Consider the following 24,757-nt stretch of genomic DNA (forward strand, 5'->3'; position numbering starts at 1 on the left):
GAGACAAAAAGGATCCTGGCATTGACCTAAAGATTCAAGTAGTCTTCAAGAGTTCTCCGCAACACCGTTTTTCACCCCATTCTCTGTGGATTGCTTTGGAGGGCTCCACTACAGGATTCCCACGAGGAATTCCCAAGCTCGTATATACTCTTGTGACCGAAAACCAGGAAATTTTGGAAACCCGTAACCTCACTGGAAGGACACGAATCTAAAAAAAGCGCCCAAAACGTCAGTGTAGACTGCAGCACTTTCAAACTGCTGTAACCGCATCTACGCTGCGGTTGTAAAGGCAAAAGGAATTACGTTCCAAGATACTGGTACGGAACGCGTACATAAATCACACCCCAGGAAGCTCGATGTGTCTGATCGGAACTGGTGAAACATATCGCAGACGGCCAACTGGCCACGCAGCCTCTGTTGTAGTATTTAAAAGTAAAAAGGGGTTAGACGGAATTCAATAGCGGTACGGACGAGAAGAAGTCAGTTAGCACTCTTCCCGGGACAGCGATGACAACCGTGAGACTCCACAGACAAAGCGGGGGAAGCATCTGTTTACTGAATGGGTCAAAAATGGTTCAAACCGACAGAATAAATGCAGCCGGCAACTGAACTGTAAGGCTGCAGGGAGGAGCGTCGGAAAGGGGAGATAACTGCTAACCAAGGGACTGCGGTGCTTCTGTGGAAACTCACCCGTGTTTACGCGGTGCGAATGTCACGGGCGAACCCCCACTCCCAAACTGATGTACTCATAAGATAACAACGGTGAAATCGAAGGCACCCTCTAGCCAGACCTCCTCCCTAAAGGAAAAGTGGCTGGATTCTCACCTGGCCCAGAAATCGCCGCCTCTTGACCCACAGTCAACTGTACATCCCCAAGGTATGTTGGACGGTTCCTCTCAGCACCTCTCGCAAGATGAACTCTTGGTAGCCGGCCTTTCCAATTCGGGACAGGCAGCAAGCTGCAGACGCACGGCCGGTTTTGCGCGGGCGCCGTGCAATTCCCTGTCAGGGTTGCCCACCGGCACCCGCCGACCCTACCTCCACGGTGCCCGGGCAGGGGCTGCAGGTTAATCCAAGGCAATCTGCAGCCCGGCCAAGGGCTGAGGTGCCAAATGACTTGGCAGGGGGTAAACCATTTGCCCAGCAAAGCCTCACCCATCGTCACAGTCTCCCCGGAGCAGCTGCCAGACCTGCCAGCGTAAGCGGTCCCTGCTGGCTTTCAGCTGCGGGAGGGCTAGGGAGGGACGGCCGCCGCTGGGTCGAAGCTCCGAGAGCCACGGGAAACCTCGACTCTGCCCTTCTTCTTGTTTTTATGACCGGCTGACCCAGACTGAGTTTGCTTTCCTGTTCTGTGTTTCAGGTCCTGCCTCTAGTGACCTCCTTTGATATTTTTTGATGAAAAGCTCTATACGAGAACAGTACTACCTTGACGACCGGCTCTCCATTTCCCTCCCTTAGAATCTATGGCGTCTTTGATCACTTCTTTAAATTACCAAGATATTTCAACAGAAATAATTTAAGAGTGACTGAACTGACCGAGGAAGTTTCCTCGCTGACATTTCCCTGCCTCTGCAAGTTCCTCTCCGCTTACACCAAATGCTTCATTTGAGTCTCCTTGGGTTTTGGGGACCGTATAGCCTCAGTGACCTTCTGTTTCTGCCTTGATGAAACTACTTACATTTCTGTGTCTGACCTGCACGGGGGAAAGCGCAATTGTGTCATTAGTATTCTACAGCGAAGGAATGTTGAGGAATTCAGAATTTAATGATCAATGCCATCAGCTGCTCTACTGTTCACATCACTGGACATGAAACAGCTCTGAAAAAAACAGTCGACTACTGGTCTACTGACCATCCACGGGTATAAATCACTAGATTAAATGGCAAGGAGTGAGTCTTACTCTTTCCATGACACCTTCACATGCCATTAGTCTTTGCCACAGGCTGAGGGCAATATTAGATTAAAATTGACGTAAACTGATACACAGGAGAAGTGAGTGCGTGATGACTGTATGCTCCAGAAACAGCTTCCTAACTAGTAATCTTGACAAAATCAAATATCAAAATACCTGACAAAATCAAATACCAAAAATCAGGGCTGTGAAGAAGGGCGGCTTTGAAGGAGAAACAGCTGCCATAGCCTCTTCAGTCTAGTGATGAAGAGACAGGGCCTGGGCCATTCTTGAAGCCCCACCAATTCAGCTCCACAGCGTAACCCACCAGCTGGATGAGAGGCAAGAACGACGAGTCCCAAACTCGTACGAAAAAGTCACCACCTACAGAGCAGGCTATTTGCCCGTAAAGAACATCCCTCAGTGCTCACCGTGATGCTGAAACGCGAGGAAACAAAGCAGAGATTTCCTTCTGAACTGTGCCGCTCGAGCACGCCCGCTTGCCGCAGAAAGCTGGGCTGGGAGACGACACTTCAAAGGTTTCAAGTGCGAGAACACAAGCTGCCTCCTCCTCCTCCTCCTCTTCCAGCTCAACACCCAACCCACAGCCCAGTCAAGTCGGCAGCGAGACTCCCGCCGCCTGCTGTGAGGTCTTTTGTAGGTGGCCAGGCTCTGCGACACAGACAAGCCTCCGGGAAAGCCACGGAGCGGAGGCAAAAGAATTGGCAGGAACAGTGCTGAACTTGGGCTTTTCTGGCGACCTTTTTATTACGAGAATTTTTAAAAGCTCGATACTCTTTTAAAACTGTCATCTCTCCCTGCATTTATTTTGCATCGCGTCTTCTTCTCGTTTCCTGCTTTACCTGTGTCCTGGTTTCGGCTAGGACAGAGTTAATTTTCTTCCTAGTAGCTGGTATAGCGCTGTGTTTTGAATTTAGTAGGAAAAGAATGTTGATAACACACTGATGTTTTCAGTTGTAGCTAAGTAGTGTTTATACTAAGGCAAGGATTTTTCAGCTTCTCGTGCCCAGCCAGCAAGAAGGCTGGAGGGGCACAAGAAGCTGGGAGGGGACACCATCAAGACAGCTGACCCAAACTGGCCAAAGAGCTATTCCATACCATATGACATCATGCCCAGTATATAAACTGGGGAGAGTTAACTGGGAGGGCGGATCGTGGCTCGGGAGCTAACTGGGCATCGGTCAGCGGGTGGTGAGCAATTGCATTGTGCATTGTGCATCACTGGTGGTTTTTTTTTCTTTTGTTGTTGTTTGGTTTTTTTCCCTTCCTCCCCCTCCTTTTGTTATATTCCTTTTCATTACTATTATTATTATTGTATTTCATTATTACTATTGTTAGTATTATATTTTACTTTAGTTATTAAACTGTTCTTATCTCAACCCACGAGTTTTACTTTTTTTTTCCCCTCTTTCCTCCTCCTCACCCCACTGGGAGGGGGAAGGGGAAGTGGCTGCGTGGTGCTGAGTTGCTGGCTGGGGTTAAACCACGACAACCTGCATCTTCTTTAGAAAGTCACATAAAAAAGCCTACCGTTGTCAAAATCGTGACAGGAATGACTAGATTGTTACAAAAGCATTCCTTCTGAAAGAGGTACCCACCTGCACCGTAGTCGGCCTACAGCTTCTCAGGGCAGCGGCGTTTCAGCTTGCACGGGCTCTGTACTGACTTCTGCTCCCAACAGATGGAGCCGCCGACGTTTAAGAAAAGATGGAAGAGTTTTGGGACAGTGTATCAGCTCTGCTCTTGACAAAGTTAAATGATTTTAAACATTAATATTCTGCAATCATCTTTAACGAAGAGTTATTGTTGATGTTTCACGAGGTATGTGGTAAAAAGAAAACGATTCCTTGCAAGTACTGCATCAAGAATATTTTGTTACTCGCACGAATAATGTCCTTTCATCTCAAATGTTCTGGATTCAAAAGTTAACTTGCTTCCACGGTTGCCAAAACTACGTTAACTCCTAGCCCGCATTCTTCAGCCGTACAAACTGCCCGTGCCGTTTAGCAACCGGCAACCGGCGCTTCTGACACGCTGCCAGCAGGAACAGCGCAGCAGATCCGCACGGAAAAATGCTGCAGATGACCTGGCTACCTTATGCACGCCGTAGTCGGCCGCCAGCATGAGCTCTCCTTTCCACGTGGAACCGCACAGGAAAGAATGAGCGCTGATCTGACTCGTCGCCTTGATCTGAGGTAATAACTAGCAGGCAAGCGATCGGGTTAGAGACTAGAAAAAGTCAAGAGATCTCTCAGTTAAGTAACGCGTTTAGGCCCTGCTATGCACTTCCAGACAGAGGCAGAGTGAATGAAAAAACGAGAGCCGGTGACGGAGCGATGAAGAACTGCAGGCAGCGTGCGTGCACGGAGACCTGTGGCAGAATTTTTAGACGTACCTGGCACTGTCTGTTCTTATTGAAGCTAATCATAAAGCTCTCATTGACTTCAGCATGTGGACAGCAAACTAAAATGGTTATTTAGGAAGAAGGTGATACCCACAAAACTGCAATGCTGCGTGGACAGTGATCAGCGAAAGAGGAGTTCTGTCAAAAGCAACTTGCAGTTTGAGAATGAATGATGCACAGAAGTACCCCTCTCCTGGCTAATTTTGGTTTATTCTCAAGAAAAAAAAATTCGAAAGATGTAAATACTGCCAAGTCCAAACCTGCTTCGAATCCCTCAGTATAACCTGCTGCCCTCTGGGCATGTCTTCCTGATCTCAGTTACTTTAAGTCAGGGAAGCTTTGTCCTAAGTAACCACCCAAGGGAGAAACAAATGTCAGCTGCCTACTGCAGGAGACCTTGAATTTCAGATCTAACACCACAGTGCCGAAAACATCAAGCTTTTTTTAAGCGCCCGCTTCAGAAAGCGTACGAGCTACCTCTTGCTCAAAGTGATCATTATGAATGTTTCACTGCCCTGTCTTTTGCTAGCTGAAAAACGAAATTCCTCTAAACCGAACGCGGTGCCTTCAAGATCCTCTCTTTTTGTTACAGGTTTCTCTTAGGTAGCGCGGAGGAGAGGAAAGCCATGTTATGAGGGACAACATAACACAAAAGAAGAGCTAGCTGCAAGGCACCCGATGAACTGACGGTGCCGCGTTCCCACAACACGTTAAACAAACAGCGGTGCAAACCCATTCTCCTCTTGCAAGAAGTGACCTCAACACCAGCGTGGCACACCGCCACGTGACAGAGACAGGACCCGGCTCCTGACAGACCCAGAGCGTCACCAAAGGGCTGCCTTGGCCCTGGGGCATAACCGGGGTGAGGGGGAACAAACCGGGGAGGCGGGGGGGAGAGGAAGGGGGAGTTAGGCTTTCTCAGTCCTACTTGCACCCCGTTTCCCACTCCTCTGCCAGTTTTCACTCTGCTTGCTTTCCCGCTGTACTTCTGCAGGTTCTCCGAGGGATGCTCCACTTGGGGATTAGGAACGGTGCTAACGCTACGGCAGGGTTCGGGAGATGGAGGCTGCAACTCCTTACCTGCTCCCCGTAAAGGTAAGATCAGGAAAACATCGATTCTGGTCACCTCAAGGAATTCAGCTGAAACCGCCCAGCAATGGACAGGCCACCGAGCTCCCCGAAACAACGCCGGGGGACTGCCATTCTCTCCGCTGGGTGATGTTAGCCCTCAGCCCTTCCAGAAGGCAGGCCGTCCGTGACTTTGGCGGTTCATGCTGTGAGGTAATGGTGAAGCTTCACCGAAAAGCTAGGGACCACACTAGATTTTATTGCTTTGGACTAGATGAGACCATTTGGGCTTCTGAAGCCCAGCGCTGACCCTTAACAGTTGTTTTAGGTGCATCGCTGATGCCGGGTTTTCCAACCTGCTTCTTAAGCCAAGAGTACTTGACCAATGTTAATTGTAAGGAAACATCTCAGGCGTTTCTTCAGCTGAAACTGAACCGCCAGGCCTGGAGCTCCCAATGGCACGGCAAGGCCATGCAGCGCTTGGTTCCCCGCGAGCCAGCTCTGGCACCGAGAGCAGTATCGTCGTGCCAGCACGGCACCGTGCCCAGGATAACCAGTCTTGGCTCAGGACTGAATGAATGTGATTTCATACTTCTTTTTTTGCACTTGAGCAAAATAGCGTTGCTTACGATGCCCGTATATGTTTGTTCTTTTGAAGCAACTGTGGAGCTAGCTTGCATATGCTGCGTTACATGCGGCAAAACTGCCCTTAACGTCCCCGCTTGGGAAGGCAAGTCACAGCGAGCTAGCATCAGCCTTGCAAAAATCCCCATGAATGCTCGCAACATCCATCACAAATTCCTTCTCATCTAGAGCCTCCCATTTTCAGGAGGAGCAAAAGAGACAAGTTGAGATACGCCAGGTTCAGTTCTCGGACCTTCACACCGCTAGACCCAAACCTAAATCTGAACCAAACGTCAGGTCCATGGCTGTCAGGCAAATTCAGCTGCGCGGAACTGCGCCTGCCGATGCCGGCGCCGGACGGGACTGCCACAGCTGCAGTCCCAGCGGCTCATGATCTTCTAGGAACAAGCAAAGACTTGCTCCTGCGCTTCCCGATTCCCTCGAGCCTAAAAAAGAAGCTTCTGCTAAACAAGGATACGCAGTTACTAGACGTGCATTCGCGGCCACGGAAGCCTTGCTGGTGATTCACTCGTGTCTCAGAGGTGATCCACAGAGCAGCCCAGGTTCAGTGGCTGGTTTCTCCTCAAAGATCTTCGCACCCGGCTTCCTAACACACCACAGCAAAGGCTTTCTGTGTGCGTGTCAGAGGAGGGGAGGAAGCTGCCTTGGGCTCCAAAACCAAATGCACAGACTTTACTCAACTGAACAGCCCCTTTTCATCGAACCAAGGTTCTACAGCATCCATTCGCTTACGGTTAGAGCGCAACTCCCCTGGCGTGCTGAAATACCACAGCGGCCTAAAACATATAAGCTTACAATTACAGAAACAGTAGGAAAGGCCTAAGACTGAACAACGCTCCAGGTTGTAAACCTAGCAGACTAAATTCTGTTTTTCGGTTACAATGTGTGTGTATGTCTGGAGTTTCTTATTCTAGATTTATAGCACAGTATAATTCTATACAGACTTATTGTAATTCTACACAGAGTTATGCTGGAAAAGATATCAGTTGGTTTAAATTCATACAGAGATTTTTTTTCTTTTTTTTTTTTTTTCCCCTCTCAAATTCTATGGATTACGTTTTTAAACTGCTGGTCCTTGTTTTGGGAGCTAGAACAGGTGGGGCAGATTTTCCAAGATGCTCAGCAGGTTTGTGCACTCGGGAAAACCGAGATGGGATTGTGACAGGCAAAAGGTGTGCGGTGCTGAGTTGTTTTGGTTTTTTTTTTTTAAAAGGACTTGGCTTTAAACATCTAAAAGGTAACTGGGGTCTTACGACAATGAGACCGTACCTGTGGGTACACTTTGGTCCTGGCCCTGTGCTGCCCACTCAATATTTGAGGGGTCTCCTCTGTACCTAAGCAGTTTAGTCTTTCACACGTGTAGGATTTGTGTTGTTGGCAGCACGGTTCCTTATGAAGGAATAGCGTATTTATCTGACTGACGAGCGTGCGTAAGGGAGCAAAGAGATGTTCTCTAGACACAGCACCTCATTTTTAGTCTGAAACACAAGAGGTAACGTTGTCAGCCTCAGGCCTCCACACTTGAGTGCCCACGTGCATGATGCCGCCGTTGCCCAGCGTGCACTAAACGGGAGCCGTGTAAAAGCCTTCGGCGCCGGCCGCGTTGCGATCCAAGCCGCGCGGATCAAAGCTCGGACCAAAGGCAGAGGGCACGGGAGAGGAGTAACGCCTCAATCGCTCCGAGTGCAGCGTTTCTGTCATTTCTGTGTTATCTGTGTTACACAGGAGGTGTAACACAAAGGCGTTGTCCCCAGAAGTCTTGAATATAACACTGAGCCTTGCTGTCTGCTTTCCCACCCCTTCACGGCGTCACTGATCTCACCTCTTCCATCCACCCACCGGGAGCAGATCTTCCACCGGCCGGATTAGGGGCAAGGGGGTTGGCTCCAGTCAGCCCAGCAATCACCAGTCACCCCTCGCATAATTCAGGCTTAAACGAACTTAAGTGAAAGAGTGAGCCTCAACGAACCTTTCTACGCGCTAGCACCGCACGTCGCCTCGCTGCCCGCCGCCGCAGTCAAGACGGCATGAAGTTTGGACCAAGGGAAGGCATTAAGAGCAGAAAATGCGTAAGAAAAAGTTATCGGCACGAGCATACGAACTGACCGTAAAACAAGGACTGAAGGCCAAATTTGCCGTCTGTGTAATTCACACTGGCTGTCCCTCCTGAAAGCGGAATGCTGCGTGCTAAGGGGAGCTGAGCTGGGATTTTGGGGATGAGGGGGAGAAGGCGTTTCCAATACTTTGCAATAGTGAAAGGATTGAATTTGCTCAGTCAGGAATGATGGCGGCTGATGTGACGCAGAATAAAGAAAGGTTACACAGATGATCTGTAAGCCTAAGGAATCATCTTTAAATTATTCCAGGAATAAAAAGGTGAATGTAAAAAATACAAGAATCATTTCTACATTCATCAAATCATTATTAATGGTAAGCCTATTCTCTTATAATCTGTCCTTAGGATATTGTTTTTCTTTCCTTGAAAACCTTATGATCCCCACAGCTTCTAAGATGTATCCTTACGGGTTTGACACTTAGATGCGTTAAGAAAAGGCCACACATTGCAAGGGATTATACATCTCCTTTACATTCCTTTCACGTATTTTTTTTTAGATTTCTTCTAAGATAGAAAAAACAGAAAACATTTAAGCTTGAGCTTAATATACTTATATATAATATACTTATATATATATATATAAAATATATAATATATAATATACTTATAGGTATAGTACATGACTTTTAATGCACAGTGTGGACTCTGCTCTTCTGTAACGTGCATTTCCGTAGAATCTGATAGCATAGTTCAAGACTGTATCTTTAAATATAGTATCTTGCCACTGATTTTGCAGCCAGAAATGTATATGTAGACAAAAAATGCTTGCTAACCCCGTAAGACACACTATGAAAAAGCAGTTCTATAAGTCTCTGTTCCTTTCCAGTTTCTATAGAAATAGGGATACTGCCACACGAGGTAAAGAACAGACATGACTAGGAGGTTTGCTTTCTTTCAAAGAGCCGTTAGGTGTTGAGAACACTTTTTCGCTCTGCATGTTTATTCTTTAACCAGGTTTCCTTCAGAACGGTGTTGCGGGAGGAGTTAGGAATTATTAGAAACGTATCAAGTTTACATTTTTTCCCCACTGTTTTTCAACTATTTCCAAATTCTCGGAATTACCCTAGAACGTGCCCTAGCAAACTACTGCGAAAAAGATCAATTAAAGGAACATCTTGAAAAGAGAGAACCATATCCAACAGCAGACAAAACGATCATATTTGTATCGAGCACGGTCTCCTAGATACTCCTGCAAGAGTTTACAAAAGCCTTTCACATTCCAAAACGAGCAGCGCAGCACTACGGAAGATACTCACTATGTTCATGAGGGTGAGGAGGTAGTTTTGAACGTGTTCTTTGCCATGGAATCGGACGACGGAGTCGTCCACACCTAGCAGCACCTCGATGTTGTAGTCGTCGTCTCCCGCGTGCCTGCGTCGCCTCAGGGTTTCGTTCAGTTGCTGCTCTACGCTGCTGTACAGGGAACTCAGCTCTCCGAGGCCGCCAAGAAGAGACTCTACAAGAAACAGCAAGACATCAACATCTGCTCCAATTCCGTTTCAGAAACGTCCTCCCGCACAACATCCTCACCTGTAGAGTCACCGCTTCTTTGGATAAAATCAATCAGGAACTCGGAAGAGATTATTCTAGTGGCGTAGGGGTGGGGGAAATCACCGGATACCCAGTGAAAAAATTCATTCAACCATATGGTTCTACAATTTATCACACGGTTCTTATTTCAAGCATAAAATTCATCCCTAGGGAGATTTAGGCCAAATACTTCACTTCCTAAGGCAGAATTTCCCCCCTCCTTTTTTTGCACCGCATCAGGCGCGTGTTACAGAGTGCCACAGAGACGGGATGCCTCAGCATTCGCTGGGGATGCTGCACCACGCTTAACTCGTGGCTTCCGCGCTCAGACGTAATGTGGTCAGCCCCAACGCATGTCGAAACGATCTCAAACAGCAGCGTTGTGTGCTTCCCCCTCATATCCCATCGCCGGAACAGCTAGGCTAGAATTTCTGACCGACTTACTGGTTTTGTAATTCTTTGTTTAAAAAGTAGGCGTTGGAATATCCTCTCCCGTGAATATCACAGAATGCTAGAAGGGTCCCTTGAAGACACGGGTCAAGGGGCAGAGTTCAGGCGAACCATTCTGAATCGGCTTTTAAGGGGATGCATTCAACAGCCTGTATCTGCAATGCCTCAAAAGCTCTTTCTTCCACTTAGGACCGTAAAGGAAAACATCACCATGGATTTTTGACAGGAAAAAAGTCACGCTGTAGGCTACTTACTTCTTCCTAAATCTAAGCCAGCACACCAACAGGCTCTAAGGAATAAACAACAGTAGAGAGGCCTGTTTGGAACATCTTACAGTGTAAACCACTAGCTACGTATTGCAGTCCTCACTAGGAACTGGGCTGTTCTCGCGTCTCCGGCTCTGCGACAGTCAGGGAGCATCCCCATTCCCCGGCTCTTCCATTTAGAAGAAAGAGACGATACAGCCCTTAAATACACAGGGATCTTCCCGCTCTACGAGCCCAGCAAAAGCAACCGGTGTCCAAGGGATAGAAAGGAGAGGACGGTCCTGCCTTCCACTCGCGGCGACTCGTATTGTAACGGCACAGCTTTCAAGTGCTTTTTCTCTACGCTGGAGTTGATGAAAGCCAAGGTTGCAAGTATACAAACTGGCCCTTCACACGTTTTCAGGCGAGACTCCCCGTAAACTGGATCTAAGTTTTGCTTGTGGAAGGACAGCAGGACCGGGGCCAATGTTGCAAAACATGCTGGATGGCCACGCTGTAATTCATCTTGAGCGGATTCAACTACTAGCTGAATTAGCTGGGAAGCCTCTCCCTCCTAAGCATCGCAGCGGTTCACAGCAACACATAAATAACTCTCCCCGAACCCCACATCAAACGGCAAGGTTGTCCCCGGTTGTTTTCAGAAGCTTAGCCCGCCACTGCGGGTGAGAGACCGGGTCTGCAAACAGCTTTACAATTCAACCGCAAGTCCTCTCGCTCTCAAGAATGCGAACCCTGTGATAGCACACAAGTGGGAAATTCATAGACAAGCTCCAATTCTAAAAATTGCTGCGGCTGGCAAAGGTGCCGAGCGCGGCGTCCAACGGAAACACGCCGGTAATGTCGCCGTGTCGCTGCGCCCGCGGCGTCAATGGAATCGCTTGAGATGGCTTCAGAAAGCACCGACCACCTGCGCCGTGCGGCCCCTTCGGCTTGGCCGTTGCGTCCCTTCTTAAATAGGTGGTTTTGCGGTTCAAACGAAGAGGAGAATCTCTTTTTTGTGTGCGTGTGAGCAGGCAGAGCGAGTCGGAAAGGATTCCTTTTTTTTTCGCCCCTCTCTAACTTGTAGCCGCTTTCTGCACACAGAGGGTAGTCTCAATACGCCAGTATTTTCCATGCGTGCGCCCACAGAATATTTTTCAACTGTATAATCCCAACAAAGCGAGAAAAAATAACCTCACTCTATGAAGAAATGTAATGACCGTTTTTGGCCAAGTATTTGAAAAAAAAGAAAAAGTAGTCCTGGAAACATTTTCAAGGATTGAGCCTCCCACCTCCTGAAACGCAACTTGCATACTTCTTTCCACAGAAACCCCAAACCTCCCCCCGACTGGGCTCAGTGGTAAAAACCCAACCATTTCCCCTCAGCCTGGCGTGCAGCGTATTCCATGAAAGGCACCGGGACTTCTGAGGATATTAAGCCGTGCCCACTCTAGCTACGGTATTCCTGGTGCTGACCGGCTTTTAATTGTTTGTCTGCTGTTCTTGGCGCTACTGAAGTACATTACTCCTTAACAGAAATGCAAAGGTCGGGAAACAACTGTCGACCTGAAGGCTGATTGGAGCTACCGATCAGCTAGTAATTACTTAGCAAGCCGCATTCCGTGTGTTGCCTTTCCCCATACCTTGCTGGGGCAGTGAAGCTGCGGGGTCCTCTCCCTAAACGCACCCACCGTAAATTGCTACGCCCGCTCCATAAAACACAGGGTAATACGAGTGGTTTATCTATTCTCTTGTACGTCTGTTCTCCATCATCCAGCGCTTAAGTGACTTCAGAGTCAAACAGTCAGAATCAAAGCCAGGTTATACGTACTGACGAGAGCTCTGCTCGCAAATGCTGCCATCTGCATCCATTGCCAAGCGCTTAATAGAACGTAAGGGCACGGGGATGACGGCGCGACGCGTAAGAGCAGCGGCACAAAGTGAGAAGATGCCTACGTTCCTACAGCCCAGGCATTAAATCTCTTTGTTCATGACGTTGCTCGTGATTCAGATGAGTACTAGGGCACTAGTGGAAATCTTAGAAGGGCTCACAGAGTCAATGAACCTTTTCATGGCATTAAAGTCTGTTCCAAATACCTCAATCAAGCTAAAGTTGTTTACCATAATTGATCACCATTCATTTTGGCTAGTTCTAAAAAGTTTGTTCTGTGCTCACTGGCTTCAGCCAAGGCATAGGGAAGGGGGATCAGCAGATATCCTTTCCGAGCAGCACAGAAAGCGTCCTCAGATGTGTTCTGTTCAGAAGATGCCATTATTATTCTTATAAATACAAAACACAGAACCTCCCAGGCAGGCAGACACAAACACATTAGATATTTTATCTAATCTGCCCTACAGAAGGCTGTTTGAGTTTGCCCCTGGTCTATGCATCACATTGCTACAAATGAGACTAATTACAAAGCCAACCCCTAAGTTTACTGCGAAGTTGTAGTGAAAACTGTCTTCTCTCTCCTTTCTGTGCTGAGAGCTTCCCAGCTTTGGAAGGGTGAGCTTTTCAGAACGCCACAACCCCTACAATTCAGAGTTCTTCCAAAAATTTATGGATGCTGCAGCAGGAAGAGACATTATGGAAAATCTCAGTGGAGAACTATTTACAGTTATTACATTGCAGTATGAGTGCTACAGCCAGTGAAGACATCAGCGTTCTCCATCCAATTCATTCAGTAGGTACTTGCAAGTACTCATAATAGAAGGGCAGAGTTCAGTCTGAATGCTTCTTGCACAAAACCTTTGTCAATGCAGAAGTAAGACTGTTGGCCGTGCTCGGCAAGACTTTCACAGACTCTCTGTGTCGCAATAAATAACAAACGCAACCATCCTTTTCCTTTCGACCCTCCCTCTCGCCAAAAACGAAAGATAGGTAAATCGTTTTCTTCAGTCCAAATTGTGCACTCGTACACATCTGCAGGTGCCTGCCGACTTTCAGGGACAGGCAGACATCTGCCGCGCGAGTAAACGGGCGTTACCTATCGATCGGCAATGCCACACACGGTTGGAACTCAGGACACAAAACAGAGGTCATTAGGCAATGGTTAAGAAAAGACGCGTGCTGGGACTTCCCCTGTGTATGATTACAGGCTTTGCATGTAATGGACTATAAAGAAAATTGGCATTCAAAGGAAAACGCATCATAATCTTTGCATGTTAATCCAGGGCTTAGGAAAACCTGCGGTGCTTGAAGCTGGTGCAACTCTACCGAGCATCAGCACCGCAGGGAGCATATCATCTGCAAATATTTAAATCCAGGGGTGGTTTCAGCATTGAGATGAACAGTTCAACACATAGGCAGTCCTGCAGATTTGCTAGCTGAATGCCACAGGAGCGCCTTTGGACACCCCCTTACCTGCTGTTACCAGGTAATGGAGAAATCGATCTTTCCTTATCAAACTCTTCTGCAGAGCACAGAGCAAGCAATTCAGACACAAGCAAAAGCTGGAGCAACGATCCCCTTCTTACGAGTGGGAACAGATCGCAGCAATGCTTACCGAAGTGAATTATTTAAATTAATCACTTGAAGACAAAGGTTCTCTGCAACTTAATCTACAAAGCTTTGAGCGCATTGTCTAACACAGTAAAGAGAGACGGCTGTCGCTGAACGGCAATATTCTCTGTCATGCACAGAGGAAACTAGTCTGTTTGTTTGCGGATTTGTGCTAGACAGACTAATCCTTCCTAATCTCATTCTGGAATTAGCTGGTTCATTATCTCTTCCTTTTTTATTCTGCTAGTCACCTGCATCTTTTACATCATGATCTTACCTGTCAGAAAAAGATTAGGCCGTGCTCTTTCACCGAGTGAAATGGTTACGCAAACATCTGGGTAGGAAGTCAAAACATACAGCATTGCAGGCACATGTGCAGGTGTGTATTTTTATTCGCTTTTTTCGCAGCACACATCAGAGCCTGTCTACTACGCCTCGTCTCGCAAAAATGCGGAGAGCAAAGAACGACATCTTCCTCCAGCCCAGCTGGGGTTCCTCTGCCAAGAAAAGGCAGGAGGAGTTTTGTGCATGTAGCAAACGAAGTAGTGCAAACGGAACGGAGACGCACCAGAAGGCAATCTCCCCCACATGCTTTGTCATCGCATTTTGTTGAAAGCCCCGGCTGCTAACCTCGCCTTGCGCCACCTCTAGAGACTTGGAGCCGCGCTGCTGGCACCAGACGGTAAGCTTCTCTCAAGCACAAATGCATCCACAGAGCCTCTCCCTCAACCCAGATGTGCGTATTCTAAAAGCCATAGCCCCTTAACAGACCAATAAAGTCTGCCTCCCTTCTAAATCCTTCTTCAGAAACACTGAACTTTTAACATAAACACCTACGTCAAAAATTGGGCATAACCGTACCCCTCCTAAATGCTTTCCTGTATTTTAAAAAAAAAAGAAAAATATTCTGGGTTACAGCATGTATCCTTCCTAGAGTGTAATTTTAAAAGAACGAAACTATAGCTCTTTCCCTACTTTTAAATAAAGCTGTGATCTGCCCAAGTCTAATCGCATGAATGCTATCATCAGTCAAACCTCTGTATACCTGAAGAGAACCCTAAGCATTTCTCACGTGAAAGATTCTTACGATCTTATTTTATATTGTAAAATACGTGGCCTGAATTCTATGATACAGTGCCATTGATATCAGCAGCATTCCTTATATATGTATGTTCCTCATACGTGCTTACTTGCTTAAGGAATAACAGGAGACATGTCTGGATATTGCATCCTTTCTTCAGACACATTTCACTCAGTGTAACCGAGCTGGGTGCGACGTATCGACACTTCGCTCCTTTTGAGCTGGTGCTGGAGACCCTTGGAGACCTCCGCTAGCCGTGGCACGTCAGGGAAGGCAGGAATTGCTCTGCAGCCGCAGGAACGGGGTTATCTTCAGAATCAGCTAGCTACAGCCCGGCGCCTTGCTTAGTCCCTGACTGCTTCCCTTGTGCCTAAGAAAACTCGGCAAATAAGAGAGCACCCAGGCTCTGAGATTTACATCTGTAAGTACAAGGCGGAGATTAGTGCAGTGCAACTATAAACCTGCCCGTTGTCAAGCTACTCCAAGTCCACGCAGTGAGGAGCGAGGTGATGCCTCTCCAGGACACCAGACCCGCAGACGAGAGATCTGCGTTCATCTCGTCCTGCCGCATCGATGCAACAGCTGCCGCTGCGCTTGCGGCCTTCAGATTTATGCCTTTCCCTGTGTCTCTTTTGGAGGCACCCTCCTCATCTCAACAAATGTCTGAGTTAGCAGACAAGCGGTTCAAGTTCATTAGTGCGCAAAAAGGAAAACGTCTTGAAGCAGCGGCAGAGCAAGCTATGGCTCACGCTCCGCTCCCAAAGGCTGACCGCTATCCGGAGAGAAGCCTGGCTCTCCTCATTCCTGCAGTCACACGCCGGCATCTGTAGAGCTGGAAAGCAACAGATTCAGTGGGCAGGGCCGTCTTGACTTACGGTGACCTACATCGTTTAGGCGTAGGTTTAGCGCCCGGTATTAATAGCAATGTTCTTAATAGGAGTTGCGTTGCACTGTCTCCTGAGAAAGAGAACAAACGGAGAAGGAGGAACCGCATTTCAGGACAGATCCTAAGTATAAGCACGAAAACTGATCAACAGATTGGATCCGTGGAGAGAAAGGAAGCACGAGCGAAGACAGAAAGGAGAGATCGGGGGGTTGCAAGCATGCAAGTGAGGTTCTTCTGAGCCTGGTGACGCCCCGGCCACGGTGCCGGAGGAGGACAGCCGTACGTCGGGGCGCGCTGGTGAAAGCGCCTGCGAGGCCAGCACGCGAGCCTGGATGCCTGAGCTGATCATCCGCTGGGAGAGCTACGGCTGCCTCCCTGCAGCGACCCGCCGCTGCGCAGCAGGTATGGAAGGCCACACGTTCAGGCTCTGCAGGAGCAGGGTGATGTCACCCAGGCAGCCGTAAGCGACGAGTTTCTTTTTGGCCAAAGATGATGGCCCGCTGACAAATTGAGGAGAAGCAAGCATTCGATTGCCTAATTTAGCCTTTTCCTGAAAGCACAGCTGGCAACAGTGTCTAGGGAGGCTCCACAACTTCACTAACTCAAAATGAAAATGATGAAAAATCAGTTTGGAACAAATTGAGGTCAACGTATATCCCTTCTTAACGAGTGCGTGAATGTATAAAATGTCCCCAAGGACAGCTGTATTCTGTAGCAGCTAAAAAATTCCATTATGCTATTTTCAAAGAAAGGAAACTAGGCCAACTCATGATGTCACTTCTAAAGCTGCACTAAGTAGCTGTTGCGCATTTTTCTACTCGTTAACCACTGGATGAATATGAGTTTCCATGATTGCTTTCTCTCCTAGTTATAGCTTCTTGAAGCTCTGTATATCCTTCAGCTCTCAAAACCTACGTTACCAGGGTGGAGACAGGCATTCTCACAAAGTTCTTCTCTGCCCTTGTTCCCAGTCTTAACACCCAGATCTTTCAGGCTGCTATAGAGCTTAGTCTATTTATTTTATTTTGTTGAACTTCTGTGCTTCTGCATTCAGGACAGCCGTAAGAGAAATTACTGGACGCAAAAAAAGAGCTGTAAGCTCCTCTTGCAATCAAATGCAAGAAAGGTGCGGAGAGAAGGATGGCTCGCTTAGGAAAGGCAGCTGATGATACCAGTGGCTCTATTACACCCTGAAGATAATGTTTAAAACCCTTGAAGGCAGCCTTGCTCATGTCGCAAAGCACGAGGTTTAAAAAGCGAAGCAACTTCGTGGAGTGAACAGTGAAGGCACCCCAAGGAATTCTGCTTGTGAGGCTATTTTTCTTTGTACTACAGAATTCTCCGCAGAAAACACATCTGGAATAAACTGCATCGAGATAAGTGGTGCATCAGGCTGATTTGGGTATTTGGCAGGTCGTCTGGCCAGGCCCTGTGATTCCTGCCTGTCGGGGGCCAGCCTCGGTGAGGCCATCTCACACCCTTTCCAGAGAACTCAGCCACTTACAGCTTCCAGGGAGCTGAGGGACGGCCATCGGCATCTTTGATCAACAGGTCAAAAAGAGTGAATAAGGGTAGAAACAGGGCTCGCTAATGGAAGAAACCAGCTGAAAATGACCTTTCCCCACCGTGCTCTTAGAACGAGATTCACTGATGGAAGCACTCGGGTTGGAAGGGCCTTCTGGAGGCCGCTCACAGCAGGGCCAAAGTCAAGGTCACAGCAGGCTGCCCCGAGACTCATCCTGCCCGCTTCGAAACTCTCGCTGGATGGGGGTCCCAGCACCTCTCCGGGCCCCAATCCAGGGAACCACCTTCCCGCTGAACCATTTTTTCCTAGGACCTACTCTTAATTCCCCCTGTTCCGAGCTGTGGCTGTTGCCTCTTGTTCTCTTGTTGAACATTTCTGAGACATCTTCTCTGTAATCCCTGTACCTAATGTTATTACCGAATACCCACACATTACTTGTCTCACTCTTCCCAGGGGTCTGTATCGCACTCATACACATGACGGTCCTCAAGACATAAAGAAGCCGTCATGAAAAAGTTATTCCGTAGCTTCAAGCTTTATTAAAGCCAAAGACTGAGATTTTATTCAGATTTTATCTATGCTCATGCAGATCAGATTGTCAAAGGTCCTCAGCAACCTGCTTTATACAAAAGCTCATCTACCATTTAAATGCACCCGTGGAACTCAGTTTCAAGTATTACAGTGGATTTTCAACAGTTCCACAACATGCTTTGCTGTTTCGTTTGCTCTTTACTCACTGCCCTTACAGAACAATTTAAGATGTTGATGCCTTCTAAAGATCTGGCCCTTTAGATGTGGAACACGAAGCTACCAGGAGCGGATGGCCAGATGTTTTGGCAGCTGGCTCCCACACACTTCAGCAGGAACACAAGGATACCTGTCGGCTTCTGTGGACCTTTTGCCTCAAAATAAGTATGAGAAACATAGTAGCTTGCTTCATTATAACAAAGGTCAATATATGCACTTCAATAAATCTGTGCAAGGCCCTGATTTTTTGCCTACTAAGGCTTATTTTGAAGTGTGCCTTTTGAAAAGCCAGGGAAGAAAAAGAAGAACCACGTAGGTCAAACGCTGATTCCAAACAGTTCCAACAGACTTCTAACTCATTTCCCCAGGAACCGTGTATATGCAAAATTTTTGTGGCATTGCTGGTACTGGCTAATTATGAGGGATCAGCGCTTGCAAAAGAAACCACCCAGGTCGTCAAGTGGAAAATATTATGACAGGATGTTCTCATTAGGTTCTGGGATGTGCTGAAACTTGTGTGCTTTGATTTATTAGGTCCTTCAAAAAAAAAAAACAACACAAAAAAGAAAAATCCTAAGAAGTTAAGCCTTCTCCCTTATCTTCTCTTGAAGAATTGCATGAAATTGCCTTTTACTCCAGAAGCATCCGAACGACTTCCCAACGGCACCACAACAGACTTTGTGGCATGAGAAGAAGCTGTCCCTTACTTACGCGTCACTGCCCCGACTCCCCCCTTCCCACACAAAACACTGACACCGGGCCTTGCAATCTTGACGCTGAGATTCGGCTCCTTAACGTTGTTGTCGTCTCTGATGGAATGCGTATGCGAGCCCGTCGTTACTCTTTGCTCAACTGCTGCCAAAACTTCCGCTTGTTTGTTTTTGGGGGCTGAGTGAAAGGAAGAGTTTGGATCTGAAGCAACCCTAAACAAGCCAGCCAGAAAAATACATGGTTTCACGACACGTTTCACTGTACGCGAAGGGCTCTCTCTGTTAAGTGCTTCCAGAAGCCAGTGGGCACCCTACAGCGTGTCTCTCTGGGTTATTTCACAATAAATAAACATTATCTATGAAATTTTGATAACACAAAGCAAGCCAGTTCTTCTTCTTCCGCAGAAACGCAGCGCAGTTACACAGAGGAGAGAATCGGATTTAACATTTCCCTCAAGGGAGACAGAACGATCACTCGAGCATTGATAAAAACCAAACCAAAAAGACCAGAACAAACCGCAAGTCATTCCTCCTCTTCTCTGAAGACGACCATAAATTTGTTGGCAAAAGACTGAAAGGCGCAGTAGAAAACCAAGCTGTCAGAAAATGACCTGGGTGTGACTGCCAGTTACGCTGCTCCGTCTGCTTCCCAACAAAACCAGTGGGAAACTGGTACCACAGCCAGCCAGCTCTGACCCGTACCATTCAGGCAGGGTTTCAAAAGCGTCCCCGACGACTTGCAGCGGGAGCTGGGTGTTCAGCTTGCTTTTGAAAGTCTTGCTGAAACGAACACGAAGCGTTAGCGATTGCTGGGATCCTCACGGCTCCGAAGGAACACGGGTGAGGTTCCAGTGTTTCCTACTCGACGGAGCTGCTCTCAAATGCGGGTGGAAAAGGGCCGGGTGTTGAAAAGTCTTAGAAAAGCACCGGGTTTTTTCTTCATGAGCACAAATGACAAGAGGCACTGAGAGGTACAGCAGTGAGCGGAGCGCGAAGAAAACCGGGACCACCGAGATGCAAACCTTTCCTATCAAAAAAAATGAACGGTGTGAAACGCTCCACCTGCAACTTTCCACAGCGATGTTGTTTGCGCTGCGATAAACCTGAAGATCTGCACGCAAAAACTAGCAGAATTCACACAAACCCCAGAACCCTAAGTTCACGATGCCCCATTTCTTTCACTGGCATCACCAGGCAGAGAAAACCAGTTTAGAAGCTACGCCTCCCGTGTGAGAACTGCGGCCCCACGGTAAATACAGTCCTGGATCTTTAGATGTATAATTCCTCCAGGCTTTTTGGCTACTGTTCGACTGAAATCCCATTAAAGTCTAAAGTGAAATAAACACCCGGGGAAAACCATACAGCTCCCGCTGAAGCAAATGACACAGGGAATAGTGTTTGAGCAAGCAGTCCTGCGTTTGTCCCTATTTTTCTTTTTCCCTTGGGTTCTCATCTAAATGAAGTGTTGTGGATAACGTTTCTCACTGGTGCAGACCGGACCAGGAGCCGTCAGAACACTCGCCTCTTCCCAGGGCTGCTTCTGAAAGGAATTACGTGGCTGCTACCCATCACAGAGAGGAGCAGACAGGTCAAATCCTCACCTATCCAAACCTACGCCCTAACGGTAACAAACGTATAGAATTTTAAAGAGAAGGAAATGCCTCCATCACGTGAACGTGCGTTGTAGTTTGCGAACAGCTTTAGGTTAAATAGGGAACGTATTGCATTTTGAGCTTTAAAAAATACATCTACCTGAAAAAGAATATGAACTTATTTGCACGTCAAAACCTAACTGAACCAAGGGGTAGTGTAAATATGTTTAGAGAAAGCAACCTTCACCTGGGGGGAGCCAAAGGGGCCGCGGAAAGGCCAAAAAAGCAGCTTGTCACACAGCACGAGCACGGAAGCAGTCTGAAAATACCGAAAACCTAAACAAACACAGGCATCACTTTACAGGCTAAATAATGCAGTGTTTAAAATATTAACTGAAGATATTTAGGAGTGAAAGCATTAAGAAGAAAAACTCAACATGAATAAAGCTGCCCAGGAGACGCCAAGAAACGAAGGGATGGGAAAGCAAAATTAAAGACGTGAAAATGCCTCAGGTGTTCTTTCTGCTCTGTGTTGTACACCACGTGCGGACGGAAGCGCTGAAGTGCCGGTGAGAGCCTAAGGACGCGGCAAGGCGAGGTTTGTCGGGTAGACGTCACATCTTGTAAAGCCAGCTAGCAGAACCGGAAAATACCGACAACCTTGCAAGCACGCAAGCTGCCCTTTTGAAACAGAAGCAACAAACCTTCAAGAGAAGCACAAGCTGGAAATAACCGTTCTGAGGTTGCTTAGATACTCACCGTTTCGGCTGCGTGACACGAAATGCAATTGGTATCTGTGGATCAGAGGAGGCATTAGCAGAGGGCAAAGACCCGAGAGCATTTCCTAATGGAAATGGCGTGACAGGTAATTTTAGAGCTTTAGGACACTGAGGACTGGGGGGGAGAGGTTAAAACGTGCCATTGAAGAAGTATCCCGTTGAGTGCGTGAGGTTTTTTTACCTCGTAAGATTACGAACTTTTATTTTCCAGGCTCATCTTTTTTTGAAGGTTTCCCTTGAGGATCAGGGATATGACATCAGAGATGGCGTGAAGATTTTTGGAGAAATACCCTCCCACCTCCCCCTCAGTGTTTCTGTTCTTCATCAGTCGTCTCTGAGATTCCTTCCAAGTTGGTACGGGTTATTGAGAGGGTGCTTGACTGGTGTCAGAGATGGGCTAAGGAGGAAGCAGCAACTGTGACCAAAGACGGTCATCTGATGAGCGACTTGCTGTTGGAGCTGTGGTAATGCAGCAAAGAGAGGGTAGGGGAAGCCTGGGAAGAAGAAACACCACCAAAATGGAAGGAGGACCTCCCAGCCAACAGCAGGACCGCCTGCATTTGCAAGGGAATGCTGACTCTGGTCTGACGAAATAGTCTGTGAAATAAAAATAGCAGCGATTAGGTTCAGACGCAGCTCCACTTTCACAGTAGCTTAACCACACCGAGGAATTAAGAGAGAGAAAAAACTTCTGGTGACTTCATATGCAGTCTGGATATCTTTCACCCTCCTGAGACGATTAAGCGAATTACAGCTTAGAGCGTTAGCTCCGTTTAGATTCTCTTCAGCGGGACCCTTGGAGTGACAGGGACTGGTAGAATTGCAAACAAACAGGGATTAACGGAAGGTCTGAATCTCTGGGTTGCAGGATTATTCATTAAATGCATGAACTCAACGGACCACAAACACAAACTTTACCTTACTTTGTTGTTAGACTTAAAAGAGAAAAGAAAACACTTTGAAGCGCTGACTGCTTCCATCGAATATTTGCTTCGCTGGTACCTTAGCAATTCCAGCTGCAGAATAATTCTGGGAAGGATGGAAGATTTCCTGCACTATATACCTTGTTAGCTCTGCGGAGCCAGCTTTGCTCTGACGTCACGGGACGGACTCTTCCCTTCCATGCATCGTGAGCGAAAACAGTTCTCAGCGCTCATTTACATGACGGATCGATGCCGGCAGCACACTTAGGAAGCCACGTAGAACCACCAAAAGCATAATTCTGCATATATCTGAATAAGTTTAGAGCCAACTCAGGATAAACTTTTCCAAAGGAAATGGCTAGAATTTTACCCCATAATTTTCTTGTCATCACTCCCCTACCCAGCATGAGGGTTTTCTAGAACTGTACGTTATCCTTACCCGGCAGCAAACATACACAAAACAAAGCCAGAACTTGAACACGATTAAGGAAACTATAATTAAATATGCCTGAATTTGGGCCAACTATTAACCGTTCTTTTTCCATCCCATGACCAGAAACTAGGAACACAAAAAGCAGCAGAGGAACTCCAGCCAGTTCCAGAGCTCTCACTACTGGAGAACACGAGCTCGCTGGCAGAAGCTTACGCTTGACACGCTAACAGGACGGTTGGTTCCCATTGCAACGGCTCTGCATTCAGTTGATTCACGGTGAAAGCCCTTTTAGATCTGCCTGCGAACCTGCCATGCTCTACGTCTTAGGAAGCACGTGAGAAATGTGGCTGGCAGTGGAAATGTCGCTGTGAGGTTCTCACCCCTACAATCGTGCCACCACACTACGATAAGATGCAGCTAGAAAACACACCTGGGTGAGGGGTGTCAGCAGGCACAGCACCACTGTAAATAACTGGCTATCAAAGTTACCGAATAAATCTATAGCCTTTAACTTCCAGAGCCAGAGTGAGTCTGGTTAATGTAAAGCAAGCAGGAGGCATACGTCTGAGGCACGCCAACTTGAAAAGGCAGGAGTTGTTTTTAGAAAAGAAAGAAGCCCACGGCATGTGCCAGATCTACACCAAAGAACGCCCGTGAGATCGTTCCTCTAAAGACCCTCCTCCCATAGACCTGACACGACATAAACTGGTTTGGTATTTACGCACGCTGGAAACTCCTTCAATGCGTTTTATAGCTTTAAGTAAAGCCAGCTGTCACCACCCCGCTGTCAGAAATACTGCAAAGACTCACACAAGGCACTGCTCGGGTTCTCAGTCGGACTCGCAGAACGTGCCACAGGCGCAGTCGGATTGAAAACACAGGTCACCTCAGGCACCCCAGGTTTAGCGGACGACCATCAAAAAGATGACGAACGAGTCTCGGGATCAAACTGAGCTTGTTTTGAACATGCTGCCACACTTTGCTCAAGGACTACTGGCTTCTACTTTGACAAACAGAAGCTTAAGAGCACAGGAAGGACGCTCTCCGCATCCGCTGCCGTAGCAAAGAGGAGAAGTAACAGGGAGTAACAATTCACAGCCTACTTGCTGTATAGCCCCATGGCCTGAGGAACACATTAACACCTTGCCTTGCCACCACTAATACCAGATCACAGCTCTGCATTAGCTTAACACGGGCCTCAGGACTTGTCCGGCCTTGCCCTGGCTCATCTGCTCTTGACCTTATTTTTAGCTCGGTGTTAGCTGTAACAAGGCATTGCCCGCGGACAGGTGACTACCGCCTGGCTTGTCTAGCCGTGACAGCCAAGTCAGCCGACACTCTGACGATTAACGCGTGCCTTCTTTTAGCTGCAGCTTCCCTTTGTGCACTAATTACCGTAAAGGAGTTCTAGAAAGATGAGTTAGAAACAGCCTGCTTGACGAGCTGGATGGGTAACGCCGAGTGGACCCAAGACCACGAAGGAAAAAACTCCACCGTCAGGAGCAGAAGCCTCCGAGCGAGGGACTCGGGCCAGCGACAACGCGCTGCCGCAAAGAAAGGGGCAGCTATCTGCAAGCTCCTGAACACCAGTTGTAGCGGCATTTTGGGAAATAACCAGATAATACGAATTATACGTGTTAGTAGTGTCGTTACTGCACTAGAAATAACTGCTGTATTTTGCCCAGGCTGTTAAAACATGAACCAGACTAACGATAAATTTTAATTGCTTTGGATCCCCACAGGAGGTGTTTTCTTCTGCCTGCCCGTAACGATAACCTGAAAGAGAAGTACCACGGTGGTGCCTGGGCAAAGAAACTCAGCAGCTACAGAACAGACTCTCTGCTCTCCCGTCCCCCTGAAGTGAAAGCAGGACCCTTCCCACCACCTTCCAGAAACGTAAAACTCCTCTGTTTAACAGCTTAGCAACAAAACTCCTGCCTTTAAAAAGGAAGCTCTGGCTAAAGAAGAGATTTATCCATCAACAAATCCCACAACAATTACTCCTAGGAGAGGAAACAGTTCCTTTTTGTTTCCTCCATCAGAGAATGAGGTAGTGAATATATATACACGTGCGGAATTTCTCAATATACTTTGCTGCTAATGCGTAGCCTTGGCTAGACACCCAGTGCATACTGGACTATGGCAGGCAGGCTACTGGTGTTACCAAGCAGAGCTGGGAGCCGGCATATTTAGCTCGCACAAATGACTC

General features: G+C 47.5%; 1 protein-coding gene across 1 annotated transcript in view; it reads right to left on the minus strand.

Annotated features, from left to right (window-relative positions):
• The window catches only part of ADAMTS3 (ADAM metallopeptidase with thrombospondin type 1 motif 3), a 130,057-nt gene that overhangs the window by 28,144 nt on the left and 77,156 nt on the right, over window positions 1-24,757 (minus strand). Inside the window, exon 5 of the mRNA XM_050896287.1 lies at window positions 9,402-9,601. Within this exon, the coding sequence (XP_050752244.1) occupies window positions 9,402-9,601 (200 nt within the window). The remainder of the gene's footprint in view (window positions 1-9,401; window positions 9,602-24,757) is intronic.

Source organism: Gymnogyps californianus, chromosome 4 (genome assembly GCF_018139145.2).
Source record: "Gymnogyps californianus isolate 813 chromosome 4, ASM1813914v2, whole genome shotgun sequence".
NCBI classification, from domain to species: Eukaryota; Metazoa; Chordata; class Aves; order Accipitriformes; family Cathartidae; genus Gymnogyps; species Gymnogyps californianus.